At 42.2% G+C, this 22,321-nt stretch overlaps 1 protein-coding gene across 1 annotated transcript in view; it reads left to right on the top strand.

Moving 5' to 3' along the window:
- Nucleotides 1-22,321, top strand: part of LOC310704677 (amine oxidase [flavin-containing] B-like) — a 56,889-nt gene that overhangs the window by 5,911 nt on the left and 28,657 nt on the right. Inside the window, exons 2-3 of the mRNA XM_083498449.1 lie at nucleotides 12,959-13,053; nucleotides 13,811-13,948. Coding sequence (XP_083354575.1) covers nucleotides 12,959-13,053; nucleotides 13,811-13,948 — 233 coding nt within the window. The remainder of the gene's footprint in view (nucleotides 1-12,958; nucleotides 13,054-13,810; nucleotides 13,949-22,321) is intronic.

Here is a 22,321-nt window from a genome sequence, read left to right as displayed (position 1 = left end):
TGTTGTTCCAGAGTTCTCAACTACTGCATGACTTTAGTTAAACACAGAGATAATTTAGGACCCCAAAACAATCTGTCAAAGTTAAAAAAACAAAATGAAGAATCAAAGGCATGTGAAACTGTTCAGTTGAGCAATTTCAGTGCTACCTTATTAACAGAATTTTGCTGACTGACAGTGAGTAAGAACAGAGATCAAAGTATCTGATGCCAAGTTCAATATCTCAGCTGAAACCCAGTAATCAGATTGTTTATATTATGCTGACTGCTCTAATGATCCCAATGCTATTAAATCCAATTTTCAGGCAAAGTAATGCAATAAAGCAGAATGTTGGGGCTTTGAAAGGAGATCTAAGCTTGGGGAAATTATAACAGGACAGTTGCATTCTTATCACCTTATTGGGCCATAAATATAAATCTGTCAGCATTTTTAATGGCTACTGTTCAAAGGCTGACATTGCATTTTGAAGGCAAAACTCCAGGTAACATTAAACTTGCTCAATACAGCAAATAGAGCCTTGCACAATGTTTGTGCACTGTGTAAACACCCTCACACTATTATCACTTTGTGCTGTTAGGTAAGGTAGCCAGGCAACATTTTTGAAAGATTTAGTTGCTGCATTCTCTTTACAAATAATTTATAAGAGTATTTCTTTAACAAAATGAACTGTTCTTGTCACCTTCCCCAGAGAGAGCGAGAGCGCTGTGATTGGGAACAGGGACCCTTCTAACCCTTGGATCCAGCAAGTGTTAAACTATAAGTGAGGCTAGCTTCTTGGTGGGGCAGTCAGCTGGGTGATGAGCCATTAAGGGGAGCAAAGGAAAGGGCCTCTGTGTGAGATGGCATATGAGTGGGGCCTTCCATCAACTCGTGGATAGTTAGAAGGACAAAGGCAGAGTTGAGAACAGAGAGTTTCAGTGATTTGAGGCAGAATTTAAGCAGCACACTAGGAACTGAGAGAGACAGTGTGATGTTTGATTTCTGTTTGAATCCAAGGTTGCAGCTATGGGGGAAGCAAGGCCCGCTTGGGGTGTCAATGCTGCAAACGGTTGTATATATGTGTAAATAAACCATGTATCCTAAAACACCACAGTCTCCACTGTGCTTCATTCTATGGGAAACAAGAACAAGGGAGATTGTGGTAGCATACACACACACACACACACACACACACACACACACACCTTCCTCCAACTGGTCATGGGTAACAGACTGTTTCTGAACTGTGGGGTATCTTTGATTGCTCCCTTGATCTCTGCTTAATTTGTCTTTTCCTTAAGGGTACCGGTGGGTGAGGAAACCTTTCCAGTGCTTGGAATGGAAACTAGGTACGGTAATTATCACTCTGTGGGTAATAAGCTACCCAACAGTTTTCATCAGTTCCAGTTATATTGCCATTTATATTGCTGATGTCCAGATTCTGGTAGAAACATTCAATTTTAGGCATCTCTGTGATGTCACAAGTACCCATACTATGAAAATTCACACAACCTCATGTATCTGGTAGTTTCAGAGAGCTCATGCCAGTATGCTGTGTTTTCACTAATGCTGCTAATGTGGCTGTACAAGACTATTTCCTTTGGTGAAAAGCACAGATCAAGCATTCCTGCTGTAGAATATCTATGCAGTATATTAATTTGCCAGCACACCAAGATGAAGTGTCAAGACAACCAAATGTGGATAAATAGGTTATATTTACTAAATATAACAACTTGCGGATCTGCAAAACAAATTAACTAGTCACATTCAGCCAATGTAACCAAATCAAATTAATTAATTTTGGGCAGGTGTTCATTAATAGAGGGGGCAATTTCTATCCTCATCATCTGGGCAAGTTAACAGCTGCACATTGTGTGCATGCAGTGAGGTTTCCTAATATTCCTCCCTCCCTGCTGCCTGGACCTTGAGTGTAAGAGCCAAACAGGCACACTGTGGCCCATTGACCAGCATTCACCTCATTGTGTCTGCCAGGCCAAAGGGCACCCCACCCTCAGCACCTGCAAGCCATGCCTGACAACAGTGACCAAGGGATGCCCACAACCCAACATGGCCTTAGGTACGTGTTCCGTTCTTTCTGAAATCTTCTCACCTGTCCAGAATACATGCCAACTAACCAAACTGAAGGAACACTACTCCAAGAAACACCACTACAGTGTGGAGTCAGTAAAAAAAGAGAAGACCAGGAGCCAATTACAGTCTCAAAAAAAAATCCTACTCCGCTCCTGGAAAACAGATGACTAGCCTGTAGGCCCACACTGCAAAATGGAGGGAGGGTGCTGAATAAACAAGAGGGAAGCGTGCAGGGTGGAGTAGGCCTAAATAGCCTGTCACCACCTCTCTCCCCATTGGGCAAAATTGCCCTCAGACCATTGTCCTCCCCTAGGGAGATACCACCTCTCTTCTTTTTCCAGGGGAGGAGGATTGTGGCAAATTCATCCCTGCCATAAATGGCGTGAACGGCATTCTTATTTCATATGGGCACATAGTTTGTCTAGCATCTCTGGTAACTTGTTCTTTTAGATTTGAGCCTCACAGGCCTTCCTTTCTAGCACAGCATTAAGCCCATTCTTGTCTATCACCTGCACTTCCTCTTTATACATGATATCAAGTTTCAGATAAGGCTCTGAATCCAATCTACAGAGTTTGCAGCCTCTGAAGCAGCTGATTAAACAATTTGTGCAACATGCTGTAATTGCCTAAATAGCTCATAATGCTACAATATCAATTTGGTTTCAGCGTTGGGTAGCTGCCAAGGAAATATCTAGTATGACAACTTGCACAATCTCTTTTTGATACAGCTATGAAGGTCAAATTACCTGAAGCAACAGAATACATTCAGGTTTTTATGGCATCACATTTCTTATTGTTTTGGAAGAAAAAGCTGTGTTCTCAAAATGGTGCATTGTCTCTGGGCATCTCACCCTCCAATATCTCTGAGGGACGACTAACTAGATATTGTAACCCTGAGCAGTGAAGATAGAAAGTGGCTTAAGTTTTTTTCTTGACCTGTGTGGCCTTTACCACTAAATATCGTGTTCCCTAGACCAGTGTTTCCCAACCGGTGTTCCGCGGCACACTAGTGTGCCGTGAGATGTTGCCTGGTGTGCCGCGAGATGTTGCCTGGAGGGAGGCGGGCGAGGGCGTTTGCTTCCCGGAGGACTTGTGGGAAGCCGCCCCTTCCCTGGGCGATGCGCCGCCTCGCGACTCCGGAGTCAGTCCCGAGGGCTCTCGGAGGGACTCGCGAGCGACGACGCAGCGGCTCCGGGGCGCGCTCAGCCGGGCCACCGCGCGCCCCCGCGCAGCCCTGCTGCAGCTGCCCGGTGTGGAGCGCGACGCGGAGCCGGCCGGGCTTGGAGGCGCCCAGGTAGGGCAGAGCCGGGCGGGGGCGGGGAGGTCTCGGTCTGCTGCGGGCGCAGGAGGGCGAGCAGGAGAGGGGGAGCCGTCGGGTCTCCTGGAAGGAAGCGAGGCGGCGGCTGAGGGGGATGCAGTCCCGTCCCCAGCAACAGGCGCTCCTTGAAGTGAGGCCACAAGTCAGGGCTCGGACAGGGCCTGGAAGCAGCAGCTCCGGCTCTTGGGAGCGGAGAAGGGGACTTCGAAAGTGGCCTGGAGGAGAAAAGCCCCGATGCAGCGAGAGCGGGGAGCGTGCTGCCTTGTCCAGGCCGCCTCGCTTTGTGCCGTCCGCTGCCGGGAGCAGGACACGGGGGCTCCTCGTTCGCATGCTTTCCCGGGTGATCGGTGAGGGTGAGGGTTAGGGTTAGGGTTAGGGTCCCTCAGTTCCTCGCTTTGCTGCCTCCTCCTCCCCCCCACCCCCAAAGCTTGGAGGTTCCCCGGCAAGGGGGAGGGAAAAAAATTGAAAGTTACACTTTCGTGCGTCCCTCCCGGCGTGACGCTGCGCGCTGACGTCACGGGGCTGTAATGGTGGTGTGCCTCGAGATTTCTTTCATCAAACAAGTGTGCCTTTGCCCAAAAAAGGTTGGGAAACACTGCCCTAGACCTATGCAAATGTTTGGACTGTTTACACTCTTATACAGTGGTTCTGCTCCTTTCTCCTGGGCTGTGTCCAGAAAGTGGTTTTGGGGGATGAGTGTTCAGGCCCCTGGGCTCTCACATGTGGGGTGCCTCAGGGTTTCGTCCTCTCCCCCATGCTTTTTAATATCTGTATGAAGCCACTGGGAAAGATCATCGGGGTTTGGGCTGGGTGTTCATCAGTATGCAGGTGACATGCAACCGTGCCCCTGAGGGAGCAGGTGCACAGCCTGGGAGTCATTTGGACTCACAGCTGTCTATGGAGGTGCAGGTAAATTCTGTGTCCAGGGCAGCTGTATACCAACTCCATCTGGTAGGCTGAGACCCTATCTGCCTGCGGACTGCCTCGCCAGAGTGGTGCATGCTCTGGTTATCCCCCGCTTGGACTACTGCAATGCACTCCACGTGGGGCTACCTTTGAAGGTGACCCAGAAACTGCAACTAATCCAGAATGCGGCAGCTAGACTGGTGACTGGGAGTGGCCGCGAAGACCATATAGCACTGGTCCTGAAAAACCTACATTGGCTCCCAGTACGTTTCCGAGCACAATTCAAAGTGTTGGTACTGACCTTTAAAGCCCTAAACGGCCTCAGCCCAGTATACCTGAAGGAGCGTCTCCACCCCCATTGTTCAGCCCAGACACTGAGGTCCAGCACCAAGGGCCTTCTGGCGGTTCCCTCACTGCGAGAAGTGAGGTTACAGGGAACCAGGCAGTGGGCCATCTCGGTAGTGGTGCCCACCCTGTGGAACGCCCTCCCATCAAGGAAATAAACAACTATCTAACTTTTAGAAGACATCTGAAGGCAGCCCTCTTTAGGGAAGTTTTTAATGTTTGAAGTTTTATTCTGTTTTTAATGTTCTGTTGAAAGCCACTCAGAGTGGCTGGGGAAACTCAGCCAGATGGGCAGGGTAGAAATAATAAATTATTATTATTATTATTATTATTATTATTATTATTATTATTATTATTATTATTGAAAACAGGCTCTGCCTCCAACATACACCATGTTCAGTTGAATGTCTGCATGGACTCTACATACTTAATACCGAATGTGCCATAGACATTGACCAGGACAATCTACATAGAACACTGTTTTTCCAGAGTTCCCAACTACTGCATGACTTTAGTTCAACACAGAGACAATTTAGAACCCCAAAACAATCTGTCAAAGTTAGAGTTGTGTACTGAGTGGTGGGTGGGTGTGTTCAAATAGCACCAACTCTGTTCACAGGAGAGCACTTCTCTAATTCATGAACCTCCCAGTGTATTCCTAGACCACAGCCTGCCTTCCTTCCTTCCAGAAAGAAAACTGGATATAACTGGGTGAGATGTCCTGCTACCACTAATTAATCTTTAAATATTATAACAGGGCGGTTGCATTCTTATCATCTTATTGGGCCATGAATATAAATTTGTCAGTGATCTGAGACAGAATTTAAGCAGCACACCAGACCTGAGAGAGACAGAGTGATGTCTGATTTCTGTTTCAATCCAAGGCTGCAGCTAAGGGGGAAGCAAGGTCCTCTTGGGGTGTTAATGCTGCGAACCCCTCCATTGTAGGCTCAGGTTGTCTATATGTGTAAATAAACCATGTATCCTTAAAAACACCACAGTCCACATAGAACACTCTTGTTCCAGAGTTCTCAACTACTGCATGACTTTAGTTAAACACAGAGATAATTTAGGACCCCAAAACAATCTGTCAAAGTTAAACGAAATGAAGAATCAAAGGCGTGTGAAACTGTTCAGTTGAGCAATTTCAGTGCTACCTTATTAACAGAATTTTGCTGACTGACAGTGAGTAAGAACAGAGATCAAAGTACTTGATGCCAAGTTCAATATCTCAGCTGAAACCCAGTAATCAGATTGTTTATATTGTGCTGACTGTTCTAATGACCCCAATGCTATTAAATCCAATTTTCAGGCAAAGTAATGCAATAAGCAGAATGTTGAGGCCTTGAAAGGAGATCTAAGCTTGGGGAAATTGCTTTCTAGCTGTGAACAAAAGAGGCTTACCCTCTCTAGTTCCCTCATTGTGCATCACATAATTTTTTGTTTGTCTCTGTATATTCTAGTGAACTGCAAAGTTTATTGTGCTTATGCTTTCAAGAAAGTGCTTGACTTGCAAGTTAGCCTGTAAATAAAAAGGGTCTGATTTGATCATGGACTAAACTGACCTGAACTCAAAGAAAAAACAGCTGCATGGGGCTGGCCTATCCACTTCCCGAAAGAGGCATTTGTTAAGTATGCTGATGAGGGTGCCTCATAAGTAAGTAACACAGGGTGTCATCCTACTAAATCATACTCTGAATAGACCTATTGAAATTAATGGACAAAACTAACTTAGGTTCATTAATTAAAGCAGGTCAGTCCTATATGGAGTACATACATTGGGCTGCATTTAACTAAGTTTTACTAATAATAGGACTCATTGAAGTAACTAACCTTAGTTGCTCTTATCCATTACTTTCAATGCGACTACTCTGACTATGACCTATTCTGAATAGTTGCAAAAATATCTGTGACCAGCCTTACCAAACAGGTACCAGTAATTGTATCTGAACACAAGCTAGTTTCCCAGTGTATATCTAAAGTGGGTACATTACCTAATTGGACATAAACTCAATGGCTCCACAGTCAACGGTTATTTGATTATCAATTATTGTGCTTTCTGTGGTTTGACTATGTAAAGCTTTTCACCACTGTGGTAATTGTGAGAGTGTAGCTTCCCAGTTCACCTTAATTTTTAGAGGTGTTTTTAATGTCTCACTTGAGCAGCCGATATTCTGCTAAGTATGATTTAGTTGTGAAATTACTTCAGAGTTCCAAATTAGGCTTGAAGTGGCTGTTCTCTAGAGTACTTAGGAGAGAAAACAATCTGGAGGAAAGTCTTCTGCGTGAAACTGTCTTTAAACGTTTTGAGACATTTAAGTGTTGTATACTGTCTGACTGCGCTTTTTAGAAAACACTTCTATTTTTATCTGTGGGCAAAACTGTCTTGGATGTTCAGAACAAGCTGGGACACACACACACACACACACACACATGAACTTCCTCCCACACTTGTTTAGCATCTCCTTGGCTGTCCCTGTGTGCTTCCCTTTCCTTGGAGAAGTGAATGCATTACACATGTAGGGACAGAAAGCAGACAGATTTCCTTACAGAGGTAGATGCCTGGGAGCTGTTTCTGACATTCTCAAGAAGCGTGGGAAGAGGAAGGACCACTGGTTTGTATTCTCCCCCCCCCCCAGGCTGCTTTGGAAAGTATGAAGCATCTCTGTGACCCTGACCTTGGATGGTTTGGAAAGATGAAATTCCAGACAGGCTCTTAATCCAAGGGGGGGGGGTGGAGAGGAAATGCTTGTTCTTGGCCCCAAAATTAAGCATCTTAGTTGTTGCAAATGGTTTTCAGTCTAATTCATTAATGTCCCAGACTTTGGGGCTCATGCTTGGAAAGCTGCTTCTAAAAGTGCCATTCAGCATGCCTTTTGATGCCTTCCTTGACTTCATTTCACCACCTGTTTGGGGTTGGTGAAGGAGTTTGCAGCCACCAATAGGTCACAGATGCTAAGAATAAGGCCCTGTGGCATAACAGAAGAAGCTGGTTTTGGATGAGCCATGGAGCTCATTTAGCCATGGAGGCAAATGGGCAAGCAAAAGGCGCAGAGAGGAAACTTCCAATCAAAGGGATGGATGGAGAAGATGATTGTTGAGTTAAAATTGTAGAAAATATTGGCCATGGGAATGAATGGATATTGTCAGATCACATGTGTATATACTTCACTAACCAAACCTTCTGTCAAGTTCCCTTCGTATACAGCAATATCACTTACAGTTCATATTTTATAACTGCACAAAGTTCATCTTTAAAGGTGAGCCTAACTGAGAGAACCCGTGTAATGTTCATCTTATTTTATCTTTCTGGCGTTTTGGGTAGATAAATGATTGAATCTAAAATTCTGATTGATGAAAGATGAACCACCAGGAATCCAACAGGCCAAAATCTGAGCTTGGTTAATAATTATGATTGCTGACATTTCAGTCAGACAGTAATTTGAATACAGATTATTCTGTGATAGGGAAGCAGTCTTTGCAGATTAAATTTCCATTGTAAAAGCCCTTAGAAGCCAGTCTTTAAGGGGATGCAATTTTATAGCAGGTTGCCATAGTTACTTATGAAGGCTTACTGCATTTCCCTTGCTTCACCTCTGTCTAAATGTTGCAGTGCCCTTTGTGCAAATAAGATCAATCCTTGTCAATTCTTAGTTGTTTTTACTAATTTTGCTACCACTGCAACTCTTGGAGAAATTTGAGTTAAAGCTGCTGAGTTGCTGCAGGGCACACAATGGCTAAATTTGGACATCATGCCAAGCCATGGTTTACTGTGCAAAATATGGATCTATAGGGTGTGGGAAAATGATTGCTTGTACATGAGAGCATGAGCAAAGTTCTTATTGTTACAGGGTGATCTCATAGCTAGAAGCATCCTTGGAGCATGAATAGCGCGTGAACAGCTCGTGCTGTCCCATATGATTGGCTAACGTAGCATGGCCTGATCGCTCGCACGGTTTACGAAGGTCTTTATCTGCTGGCTAGAACAAATTGCTTGACTTGTATTTTTTGTATCCTTACTTGGCTTGTATCTTTCTGATTTTCACACAATAAAAGCTGTGCTGCATTAGCCCTAGGAGCTGCCATGTTTCCCTAGGAGCAGCCATAATTCGGAACCTATCATGGTGTGAGACTGATTTTTCTCTGGATGCCGAGCTGTAACTCGACAATTGGTGCCCCGTGTGATTGCCTTCGGACTTCACGTTGTTTTTCAGCACTCACCAACACGTCGTTCATCCACGTAGTGGATCCCTGGTGAGTGCTCCCGTGTGACTGTCTGTTTTTCATTATTCAGCACTCACCAACACGTCGTTCATCCACGTAGTGGATCCCTGGTGAGTGCTCCCGTGTGTACAACGTTCAGCTCTCACCTCGCCCCGCAAGGGCTGCAGACGCGTCGTTCATCCACGTAGTGGATCCCCGGTGAGAGCTCCCGTGTGAATGTGATTCTGGACTACGTTACGGTCTTATCAGCACTTATCTCCGCCCGGACAGGGCAAAAGGCGCCTCTCTCTCATCCTCCTACGGATCCCTCGGTAAGTGCTCCCTGCTCTTTTTGCAACTCTTGCAATCAAAGAAAAATCAGTCTCACACCACCTCCTCCGCCCAAGGCATCTGGCACCGCTTCTACTACTCCTCTCCAAGGATCTCTCCGTGCCGCCGCTCCGTTGTTGCCTTTTGATTCTGATACTCCAAATCACTTTCCTGTGATTGCTCCTGCACCCCCAGCCCCCGTCATGCTGACCCAAACCGATGTTCTCGATGGGTTAACGGGAGGAGGCAATTTTCTTACCATTGCCCAACAGTTGGCCCTTGATCCTATGTATTGGGAGGCCACCACAGCCTCAGCCCAAGAGGCTCTGGCCTCTGTCCCTGATGACAGGAATGAGCGAGATGGCCGGTGGGGAAGCATCAGACAGGACCCTGCAAAGCCCTATGGACAATTTGTTGATCGCTTGTATAATACCTTCAAGCGGCAAGTTCAGGACCTGGCAACACAAGAACTGATTGTACGCCAGCTTGCGTTTGATCATGAGGACTGTAAGCAAGTGCTGCGCCCTTTGATGACAACATCAAATATAGCCATTGCAGACATGCTTAAAGCCTGCCAGTCAGTGGGCACTGCTAGCCACGGCCTGCTAGCCACGGCCCTGTCCTCCGCCGTGTCCCAAAATCCTGCAAAGGCTACAACCTGTTGGATTGACAGTGGCTAAAGAAAGATCCAGCGGACTTTACCTATTACGTGCCTGGGACACCAGCTGACAGCATCTGCAGCCATTCCAGTCACGCCTCAACTACAGTTTCCTGATTTTAAACTGGTGGATTTACAACAAATTCTTGGACAGCTGAATTGGATAAAGAGTTATTTGGACCTGCCCACATCCACTCTGTCTCCACTATTTTCTGCCCTTAAAGGACACAAGAATCCAGCGGACAAGATCACAATCACCTCTGTAATGGATAAAGTCATCTTCCACAGCTGTTCCAGTGTTTCCTGGCACGCTGAAAGGCCATCTTCATCCCTACTGCATTGGCCCCCCTTTTCCCTAGGAAGCCACTTCAACCACCAAACATCATTACAGTTTTGCTGCCTCCCAATAGCGACCATCCCATCTGTATCATCACGCTTCATTGGGCTTGGACTTTTGACTCAGCAGTACAGGGAGCAATACATCAGACTTATTTACAGCAAATGGGCTCCTGTATCTGCAGAAATGGTTGTGTGACTTCTTCTGGATTGTGGTTTTTACATGCCAATAATCGAGCTACGAAATATCACACAGGTTGCTCAGTAATAGCCATTGAACTAATTTACCATTCTCATCCTTATTGACATCACTTGGATTTTACCCCCCAGATCTCTTCCTTTTTTCTCCTCCCTCAGGAGTCCTGCCCTATGATGTGTTCCCCTGAGCATGGACAGAGGGCTGTCTTGGAACTATTGTGGACTCTTGGCAAGGGAGGGGGTGAGGGGATTTTTTTAGTGTGTTCCAGTTGTTTCATTTTTGTGCTTTGGCATGGTTCCCGGACAGAAAGAAAGTTGCAATATGGTTCTTTAGCACGGCCCGCGACTACAATGGGCTCTGTTCTCGACCTTGTTGCAATCCCTTTTAGTTACAGCAAGTGGAATATGCTTGAAGCGGAATATGCTTGGCTAGTGCCTTCTAGCTGCTGAGAAAAATGATTTTAAAAAGTTTTGAGAAGTTTTGAGTCTTTTTTGGTGATGGTATTCTAGCTTTCCAGTAAATGCTTCATTTAAGATTAGCAATAATATGAAGGACAATCGTATAAGTTTATCACCTGTGTTTTGTTGCTTGCAGTAATCCCCTTTGCCTTTTCTGGAACCTACATTCTAGGAATAGTGATACCCCTGATATACAAAATAGATAAGCTCCCAGAGGTCCGTTTGCGTAACAGAAGGGAAGTACAATCACCTATTTCTCAATATACAGGGACAGCCATTTCTAGGTCCCTTCTGCCTTCTTTAGGTGCAGCCATGAATTACCGTGATTTGCATAAATTGGCAAATTGGACAGAAAATTTGTTTAATTCCACCATTTTGGCTTTAAAAATGATTAACAAAGAAATATCAGAAATAAGAAATGTAGTTCTTCAACATCATTATGCTTTAGATGTGATCCTTGCTTCTAAAGGTGGAATTTGTGCCTTAATTTATTCTCATTGCTGCATGTACATAACTGATCAATCAACCAATATCTCTGCTACTATTGATCATATGGAACAAATGATAGCCCATAATCCTTTGAATCCACCTGAAGGTTTTGATCCATGGGAGTGGTTGTCTTCTTGGTTACCCAATGGAGTATGGTTAAGAAAAGTATTATTGATTGTAATTGCATGTGTTGCTGGATTCGTCGTGGTGTGTTGTTGCATTCAATGCATACCCTCTTTGATTTCCCAATGCACTGCATGGTGGTACCGACCACGGCCCACCACAGGGGTTACAAGAGGAATTTATGTTGCAAAGTGTAGACGCTTAGGCAATGAAGTGTACGATTTGGACTAATGGTCCCTCTTTTCCTCTAATAATATAAATAAGAAAAGGGGACATGTGGGAAAATGATTGCTTGTACATGAGAGCATGAGCAAAGTTCTTATTGTTACAGGGTGATCTCATAGCTAGAAGCATCCTTGGAGCATGAATAGCGCGTGAACAGCTCGTGCTGTCCCATATGATTGGCTAACGTAGCATGGCCTGATCGCTCGCACGGTTTACGAAGGTCTTTATCTGCTGGCTAGAACAAATTGCTTGACTTGTATTTTTTGTATCCTTACTTGGCTTGTATCTTTCTGATTTTCACACATTTTTTGTATCCTTACTTGGCTTGTATCTTTCTGATTTTCACACAATAAAAGCTGTGCTGCATTAGCCCTAGGAGCTGCCATGTTTCCCTAGGAGCAGCCATAATTCGGAACCTATCATGGTGTGAGACTGATTTTTCTCTGGATGCCGAGCTGTAACTCGACAATAGGGTAATGCAATGAAGAAAGTAACATTTTGTAGCACTGGAACTGGAACTAACAAAAATAAAAGCTGTTAAGAGAGTATGCAGTGAGATACTGCATAGAACTTCAGCACAGAATATTTTTATGTGATTGCTTCACTGTTCTTCATAAAATTGCACGTTTAACTTCCATTTGTGGAACTGAAGCTGAGAGAGGTATTCTCAATATATTGCTAAATATCAACCATAAAACAAGAAAAATATGCCAGAGAGCATGTGCCCTAATATTGTGTATGTGTGAAAATATTATTAGGGTTAGGTATGGGAGATGCTTTTAGTTTCCTGCCATGTAATATATTAGAATGATTATTCTCCTTCAAATGGATAAGAAAGGTGGCATAGCTAGGAAGTGCTCTCATTTGTCACGCTGCATCATTGGAGTCCAAAGACCTTCCCAAGCCCTTGCCCTGAATTATGTACAATAAGAGCATAAGAAGAGCCTGCAAGATCAGGCCAAGGTCCCATATAGTCCAGCGTTCGGTTCTCACAGTGGCCAATGAGATGCCCATGCAAAAGCCTGTAAGCAGGACGTGAGTGAGACAATGATGTATTCTCAAGTGAACACCATCTGATGAACAATTGACTATGTCCATCCATGGCAATAGCATTCCAGATTTCATAATGGCATTTTAACACTGGCTAAGGAGCACTTCACTATTCAGTCTTTGTAACTGGGTGGTTTAAACCTCTGAAATATTTAATGAAATCCATTTTCAAGGTTGACTCTTATTTCATGTAGCTATGAGTACTTTGCGTGGTGGAGGGAGCGTAATGCATCCTTCTGTTTGCTCTTTAGGTCTGTCAGCAGCCAAGCTGCTGTTTGACTCGGGATTGAGCGTTGTGGTCCTGGAAGCCCGTGACAGGGTTGGAGGCAGAACATTCACGGTCAGAGTAAGTATTCCTGTCTTATCTCTTTTATTCATTCATTCACAAAGCGTCACAAAATGATGCTCAAATTGGCTCACAACAAAGAAAACAATAATGCATTTCAAAATCAAACATTGCAAACTATTTCATAATAACATAATAAAACAGCAAGACAATAGCAAATATTGCAACCCAAAAAAACATTGCAGTACTGTATAGCAACATTACATTAACAGTGTTACACCTCCTGGCAAACAGCAAAAATAACAAGAGAGTCTAACACTGTTTCCTGGTCCTAGAAACCCCAGTCCCGTGATGTTGTTCACTTTTCCCCTTTTGCAGCAGCTTCTTACAAGGCTTCCAGCGGCAGGAGGTGGGGTAGCTGAAAACTCCTCTCCCATGGTGTTATTTATTACATTTGTATCACAACTTTCTTTCCATCATGGAAGGTGTGGTACATAGGGTTCCATGGCAGTCTCCCACCAAAATGCTAGCCAGGCTTGTACCCAGTTCGCATCAACAGGTTTCTGTACCACAAGCCTTCAGCCCATGTACTGCACTGCTGCAGAAATTGTGTGTATGTATGTGTATGTGTATGTGTATGTATTGTGTGTGTGTGTGTGTGTGTGTGTGTGTGTGTATAAGAGACAAACTCTTTTTCCATCAACATTAAAAAATATTTTCATCCCATGGCACAGAATTGAGGGCAAAAATGGAGAATCACAAGTTTTGTCTGATAGCCATTTGCCAAGAATGTTCCCTTTGTTCCCTTCTCTGCCAGAATAAGCATGTCAAATATGTGGACCTGGGAGGGGCGTACGTGGGGCCAACACAAAACCGTGTCTTGCGACTATCTAAGGAGCTGGGACTAGAGACCTATAAAGTGAATGAAGTAGAACATCTCATTCACCATGTCAAGGTATGACTAGAACTTTTTTCTGAATGTGTATGTTTTTGGAATTAGGATGGTGGCTCATAACATCTTTATTGGAATCCCTAAATAGGATAAAGATCAATGTTTAAGCCTAACTGGGGTTATGTATAATCATTCTTTCTGCAAGAAGTTGGGAGTTTGACTGGATCAAGTGATCTAATCTGATTGTGGAATCAAAATAATTTGATGGATTATTGCAGTATTAAATAATATCATTAACTGTAGTGATACCCTGTTGGAATTTGATCAAGATGCAGAATTAAGCAATGAGGTGGCTGTTATTTCCTGGGTTTTGAAGTGTTTAATGCCTTCTAAAGAGATATGCAAAATTCTGTTAGATGCAGAATTTCAGGCAGTTCAAACATGCTGGCATCATCTAGTTGGGATATTTACAGTAAAGGGTAGCAATATTTATCTTATTATTTTAAGTGTCCCTTCCCCTCAGTGCTGTGAAAGTGTAGCTTCCCAGTAGCAGCTCTGCTGTATCTGAGAGAGTCTTGGAAGAAAACCTAATTGGTTTTTTCTTAGATGAATGCCCAGTGGCAGACCTGGTTATACTGGGAGATTTTAATGTCTGGATAGCTTTCTAATTATGTCTCAAAGGCCATCTCAGCATATAATGCTAAATGATTTAGCATGGGCCAGCATGATTACTATATTACAAATTCAGTTTCATTTTCTTGAATGGGGAAAGGTTAGGGTTGATGATGACCATTTTACCTGTATGTCAGATAAGGGCGGAAATATTAATCATCATGTTATTACATTACATTGTATTTGGCAGTATCTCACTAACTTTTACAGTTGCAATAAGGGCAGATAGTGATCATCCTTGAACGGAAATGGTTTATAAACCCTCTGGCTTCCCAGATATTGCAAATGTGCCCAAGGTAGAAGTAGACAGATGGACTCACGTTTGAACTGGTCATTCACTTTTGCATTGGGTGTTCAGACCTGTGGTTGGAGCAGAATGCTTGCTGTAAGGAAGGAATATTGAATCTAGATCTTGTGCATCAAAGAAGCAACAGGAGCCTGCAAATATGGTGGGCAAGTTCAAAATTCAAAATGTGAAGTTCAGCCGTCCATTTGCCCCCAAATAGCTTTTTCATTCATGTTCCTGTTTCTTACTCTACTGCCTAATCTGCACATTTCTCTTAGTCCCATTGTGTCTAGGTTTGGTGTCCCTTGGCTCCCCTTCCTTTCAGTCTGGCCCACAAAACTACTTCTCTTCCTGGGACCTGTGGGTCAGTATTTAATCCCAGGCAGCCAGACAACTTTCCATTCTGACAGTTTAGTTCTCTGAGCAGTTGGAATATTTGTGAACATTCGAGCCAATTGGTATCTGAAGCTTTGCTGCCTTGAGCACAATCCAGTATAGATTAGGTTATAGCAGTTCTTTCCTTTAGGTGGAATGACAAAAGCTAAATATCACTCAAAGTAACAAACAAAACAGTGTCTACCAAAAGGTCAATATATGTTGATAGGAGCAAAGAGTTATTAGGGAGAACTATGATCGGTCTATGTTTTCCAAGCAAAAACCACTATAACATACATAATGATATATTACAGGTAAAATGTTTGTTTAAGTAAATGTTCTATGCATACCCCAGTGCATTTAAGTACATTTACCATTTAAGCTCCATCATTACCACAACAGCAGGCCAGGAATTACTGGTTTGGTAATACTACGTGTAGGCCCACCGACATGTAGCAAGTGCATGATGGGATATGTGTGGGATGTTAAGCATTCTACATGGGGCTGGCTTTATGTGTTTTGGCCCTTAAGTGATGTTTTATTGGTGTACTAATCAATAAATATGAGACAAATTATTGCTCTAGTGTTGTTTGCTAACTGGCACCAAGGCATTGTAATCAATGGATTGCACCTAGGAGATGTGGGCTTCATTTCTAGTTCAGATATGAGAGTGTCGTTCACCATATTAAGCTTACTTTACATCTGTATAACTGGGATAATAATTACCTTATTTATTTTTTTAAAATAACAAGGGTTTTGCAGGATTTTGCATACCTGCAAAATGTTTTTTCTAAAAAAAAAAAAAGTTTAGGGGTACTCTCATTTTGACTCAAGAAAATCACCATTTTATAGTTCAAATCCGGGAAAATAAATACAGTAAATGGACAAAACTTCAAAGATCCACAAAATGTTTAGGGGTAGGCGTACCCCTGCGTACCCACAGAGAAAAGTACTGCCTGTCTGACGATCCAATATGGGAATGATGTCATACTTTCAGATTAAAACATTAGTGGGTGCCTTTGCAAGAAATGTAAAGGATTCACCTCCACGTTATCTTTGAAAGTTTTAATGAGGGTCATGTAAAACCAGTTCATTTTTCCGGGGGTATTCAAGGGTATGCAACCAGCACCTTTCCCCCCATATGTTAAAATGTGGCACTCACTGTAATAACTTCATGGTGGGTACCAGTACTATTTTTCTCATTAAAAAGCACTGTATAAAAATCTTTCTGTTTCTTTTCTGATGGTGAATACTTGAGAGTTGATTAAGTTCACTAACTGAGGTGCTTCTTTAATTCAAGGGGTATGAATTACTTCTAATACCAATTAACAAAATAATTTCAGACCAGGATGGACTGTATGTTAGAAAATAATTATTATGCTATAGAATAAGCAACTGAGTGGAGGCAAATAGGAGGGTCCACTGCGATTTTTCTTAAGAGATTATTCTCTCTCTCCCTCTCATTTAAAATGTACATAGTGGGGTGTATGTGGCAAGACGTTTGTGTCACTCAACTAATGAAGTCATGGTCCCTATCCAGTGGGAGGAGCTTGTGATGGTGATATTCACGCAACCACATTCTGCTCTGCCCTCACAGGAATCCTAGTGGGGAGAAATAATCAAGCGACAAAGCATTGGAGGGAAGATACCTAGTTCCAATGCAACAAATAAGTTACAGCTGCACAATTGTTTTTATAAGACTGACCTTCTGGGTATGGTATGCTTGGGTATGGTGTATCTATGTTCTTGCTTAGCCCATTGTAGTGTGGAGAAGATGGGCTACTCTGGTCGCAGTATTTAGATTTGGAAAACTTATTTGCAGAGGGTTGGACTATGATGATTCTGTGCTGGAGATGTGGCCTATGTAGTTGTAAATAAATTCGTACATCACAAAACAGCATAAGTCACCAGTGGGCTCCTCCAAAGAAAACCAAATGCAGGCAATTACTTGCTGCTCAGAGAAGTGGGGTGAGGAAAGCAATATAATTTTACATACACTTTCATGAATTTATCTTAATTTGTGACAAAATCTTTAAAAATTTAATGTGGAGACCGGAGAACATTTACCCCAATCCATCTTATTTCATCGCAAATATAAGATTTCCAACTTTCAGAAACTTCTGAAGCACAATATACTGAACTCTCTTGAACTCTGAGGCTTTTAGGACTACTATTGACCCCCCTAAAATTGCAACATGGCGAAATGAAATAGGACGACCTTTTGACAGTATAAAGACTGATAAAGGACTGACAACGGAGTTAACTTTGGTGCAACCCAAAGATTACCAAATTGAGAGCAGGACCAACTAAGTACACGGGCAATTGTTTTAGGAGTGTTATATGTATTTTGGTTTTTCTTCTTCTAAACTTAGATTACCCTACAATCTAAGAATGTCAAATGTTGGGAAAAGACCTGAAGGGGGAACGCCAGTGGATAGGAAGGGATCAAAGCAAGAAGGGGACTTTAGAGCAGAGATATTGAAAATGTTTGCGGAGATAAAAGAGAGTGAAAAAAGCGTTGAGCGTAAATTAGAACAAGTAGAACATAGAATTGGGGAAGCGGATAAGAAGTTAGACGAAACAGTTACCGAACTGAAAAGTCAAATGAAAGAGGTATTTAGGAGGACGCAGACAGTGGAGGAAGGTCTGAAAAAGACAAAAACAGAATTGAAGGAAGTAAGACGTGAGGAAGAAAAAATTAAAGCCGAGATACTGGGTTTAAATAAAAGTCAAGAAGATTTAAAAGATTGGATTGCTATGAACGAATTAAGACAGAGGGAGGCTAATCTTAGGATGAGAGGCATACCTGAAGCTCAAGGGGAAAATATAAAGGAGAAAATAACAACAGAATTAGCCCTCTGGTTGGAATTACCAACAGAAGATGTAGATAAAGCAATACAATCAGCGTTCAGATTAAAAATTAAAGTCCCAAAGAACAAAAAATACGTAGGAGACTGCCTAATCATATTCAAAGATAAGGAAATAAAAAACAAGATCCTACATAAGAGTAGAGAGAAAAGGCTAAACATCGGAGGAAGCAACATAATTATTTTCAAAGATATCCCGGTCAGGCTTCTAAAACGGAGAGACTCCTACAAAGACTTAGTTCAGATACTCAAAAGAAACAATATCGAGTTTAAGTGGGAGTTCCCGGAAGGCGTCTCCTTCACTTACAGGAGCAAAAGGCAAAAATTGACAAATCCGGGCGAAACAGATAAATTCTTGAGGAAATACAAAGAGTTGAAATCGCAAAGAGAGGTCGGGGGGGAGGGGGCGGGACCGGGAGGGGATTTGGGAGGGGAGGGGGGGGACTCGGGGGGGGGGAGGGTGCAGAGGGAGGAGGATCTGAAGAGGAAGCCTAAAAGAAATCAATAGTTAGCTCTGTGCTTTTTCTTCCTTATCCTTTCTTTTTCTTTCTCTATCTTTCGCTACCTTTTCTAATTAAACCACAATGGTGTTTAAGATATTAAGTTGGAATGTTAATGGAATGAATGATAAAGGGAAAAGGAACCGAATTGAACATATCTTAAAGAAGGAAGGATTAGATATTATATGCCTCCAAGAGACTCATATAGCGAGGAAACACAAAAGAACTCTGATTAATCCGAGATTGGGAAATGAGTTTATATCCTCAGACCAAAGTAAAAAAAGAGGAATAGTTATTTATATAAAGAAACAAATTGAAGCGAAATTCCTCTTTAAAGACGAGGAAGGAAGGATACTAGCAGTACAAATAAACTGGCAGGGGGAAAAGATTATAATAGTTGGAATATATGCGCCCAACACAAACAAGTCAGAATTCTATGGAAGGTTGGAAGAAAGGCTTGCAGATTACGCCGACCAAAAAATTATACTATTAGGCGATATGAACGGTGTGGTGTCGCTAGAATGGGATAGATTGAGGGACACAAAAGGGAAAGAAGGGAAGCTACCCAGAACTTTTTTCTCCTTGGTTCAGAATTGTAACTTGGTAGATATCTGGAGATTTAAATACCCTCTAGAAAAGCAATATACATTCCATTCGGAACCTAACGATTCATCATCAAGATTAGACCAGATATGGGTTTCGAAAGAGTTAGTTCCAAGATCACTAAGGGTGGAGATCCAGGTTAGAACCATCTCAGACCACAATCCAATAAAAATGGAACTGAAAGAGCAGGAAAGTAGATTATTTAGATGGAAATTGAAGGACTATCTGCTAGATGATCAAGGAATAGTAGAAAAGGCTCAAAAAAGACTAAAAGAATATTTCGAAGATAATTTGGGCAATAACACAAAGCCCAAGGTAGTATGGGATGCAGGAAAGGCGGTCATGCGGGGCTTCTTTATCCAACAGAGTGCAATTAAGAATAAAAAAAGGGAAAAAGGGAAGAAAGAAATTTTACAACAACTAGCAGAGAATGAGCAGGAATTAATCAAAAATCCAAAAAATAAGAAAATAAAAGAGAATATAAAAGTCCTACAATCCCAATATACAATGCTGATAAATAGAGAGATAGAATGGAAAATTAAAAGATTGAGACAGAGGAATTTTGAACATGCCAACAAAACGGGGAAGATATTAGCGTGGCAATTGAAAAAAAGGAAGGAACAGAATACGATAAACAGGATAGTGGTAGAAGGAGAAGAGATAAATAAACCCAAAGAAATAAGAAAAGCCTTTTTGGATTTCTATAGAGAACTCTTCAGAAACACAGAAAAGAATAAGACGAGGGAAATAGAGAGATACTTAATATCCAAGAATATAAAAAAGATCTCTGTGGCAGATAAAGAGAAACTAAATGCCCCGATCGAGGTGGAAGAAATAAAAGCAATAATAACAGACTTAAAAAATGGGAAGGCCCCAGGCCCAGATGGGTTTACTAGTAGGTATTATAAAGAGATGGAAACGATTCTGATATACCCGCTACAAGAAGTAATGAATAATATTTTGAAAGAAAGAGAAATACCGGAGACATGGAAGGAGGCACTGATCACGCTAATTCCAAAACAAGACTCAGAATTAGATCAAGTCAAAAATTACAGGCCGATTTCCTTAATAAACGTAGACTATAAGATTTTTGCGGGGGTTCTGGCAAGAAGATTCAAAGGCATCTTGCAAAACAGCATCCACAGAGACCAAGCCGGCTTTCTGCCCGGCAGGCAAATGAAGGATAATTTAAGGAATATTATAAATATTATAGAATATCTAACAGAAAGATGCGATAAGCAAGGAATACTGTTATTTGTGGACGCTGAAAAAGCGTTTGATAATGTAAATTGGGAATTCCTATTGAGACAATTGGAGTACATGGAAGCGGGGACTGAATTTTCCAACGGTATAAAAGCAATATACACGGAACAAAAAGCAAGATTAATAATAAACAACATAGAGACCGAAGAAATAACAGTAACTAAGGGAACAAGACAGGGATGCCCATTGTCCCCACTGTTATTTATAATGATATTAGAAGTCTTACTAAAAACTATCAGAGAAAATAAGGAAATCAAAGGAATCAGGATAGGCCAACATGAGCATAAAACCAAAGCTTTTGCAGACGACCTGGTTGTAACATTGGAAGAACCATTAGACTCAACAAAAAAGGTACTCAGAGAATTTGATCAATTCGGGGAGGTCGCAGGCTTCAAATTAAATAAAAGGAAAACAAAAATAATAGCTAAAAACATGCAGGTAGCCGAAACTGAGGAACTACAAAGAGCAACAGGAATAGAGGTAACTAAGAAAGTGAAATACTTAGGGATATGGGTAACGCCTAAAAATATAGATCTCTTCAAAAACAATTACGAAACGGTATGGAAAGGAGTTAAGAAGGACATAGAAACATGGGGTCGGTTAAAACTGTCATTTTGGGGTAGAATAGCCACAATTAAAATGTCGGTATTCCCAAGAGTTTTATTCCTCTTTCAAAACATCCCGATTATTAAGGGTACTAAGATATTCAAAGTCTGGCACAAAGATATTTCTAGATTCATCTGGCAGGGGAAGAAGCCGAGAGTAAAGTTTAAAATTTTAACGGATACGAAAGAAAGAGGAGGCTTCGCCCTTCCCGATCTGAAGATATACTATGAGGCATCCAGCTTATGCTGGATAAAGACATGGATAAAACTAGAAGAAGAGGAAGTGCTAGACTTGGAGGGTCACGATAACCGATACGGGTGGCATGCTTACCTGTGGCATGGACGGAAGAAGGGCCACAAAGGATTTGTGAACCACATATTTAGGGGCCCCTTGTTGGAGGTTTGGGAGAGATATAAGGAGATGTTAGAACCAAGAACACCCCAATGGCTATCTCCACTAGAGGTAATGGCCATCAAAAAGGTTAATATGGGAACTAAATGGGCAACTTACGAACAATTACTTATGAAGGAGGAAGGAAAATGGAAAATGAGGCCGTATGATCAGGTCAAATCTCAAGTATATGATTGGCTACACTACCACCAAATAAATGATATGTTCAGGAAAGACGTAAAAGACAAAGGCTATGCCGACAAAAACTCCATATTCCAAACTGAAATTTTGAGGAGTAACACCAAAATACTATCTAAATTGTACAGGCACTTACTAGATTGGAACTTAGCCGATGAAGAGGTTAAGGGGGTAATGACTCATTGGGCTAGAGACCTGGGCCGTAATATTTATTACGAAGAGTGGGAAAAACTTTGGAAACAACACTTAAAATTTACGGCCTGTGTGTCACTGAAGGAGAACCTAATGAAAATGTTTTACCGCTGGTACCTCACTCCGGTTAAGTTAGCTAAAATGTATGGATCCTGCAATAAATGCTGGAAGTGCAAGATAAGGGAAGGTACCTTCTACCATATGTGGTGGGAATGTCCAAAGATTACAGGGTTCTGGGAGAGCATATATGACGAAATGAAAAAAATGCTAAGATATACCTTTAACAAAAGACCAGAGGCGTTCTTGCTAGGTTTGGTAGGAAAGGAAATTAAGAAGAAAGATTACAAATTGTTCCAATACGCAACAACGGCAGCAAGGGTCCTAATAGCAAAAAATTGGAAGCAGGAGAATATTCCAACAATGGAGGAATGGAGAGGTAAATTATTGGAATACGTGGAGATGGACAGGATGACATGTAAAATTA

This window comes from Podarcis liolepis (genome assembly GCF_965112155.1).
Source record: "Podarcis liolepis genome assembly, chromosome: 4".
NCBI lineage: Eukaryota > Metazoa > Chordata > Lepidosauria > Squamata > Lacertidae > Podarcis > Podarcis liolepis.
Note: the sequence above shows the minus strand (reverse complement) of the source record. Positions and strands in the feature narration are given on the sequence as shown.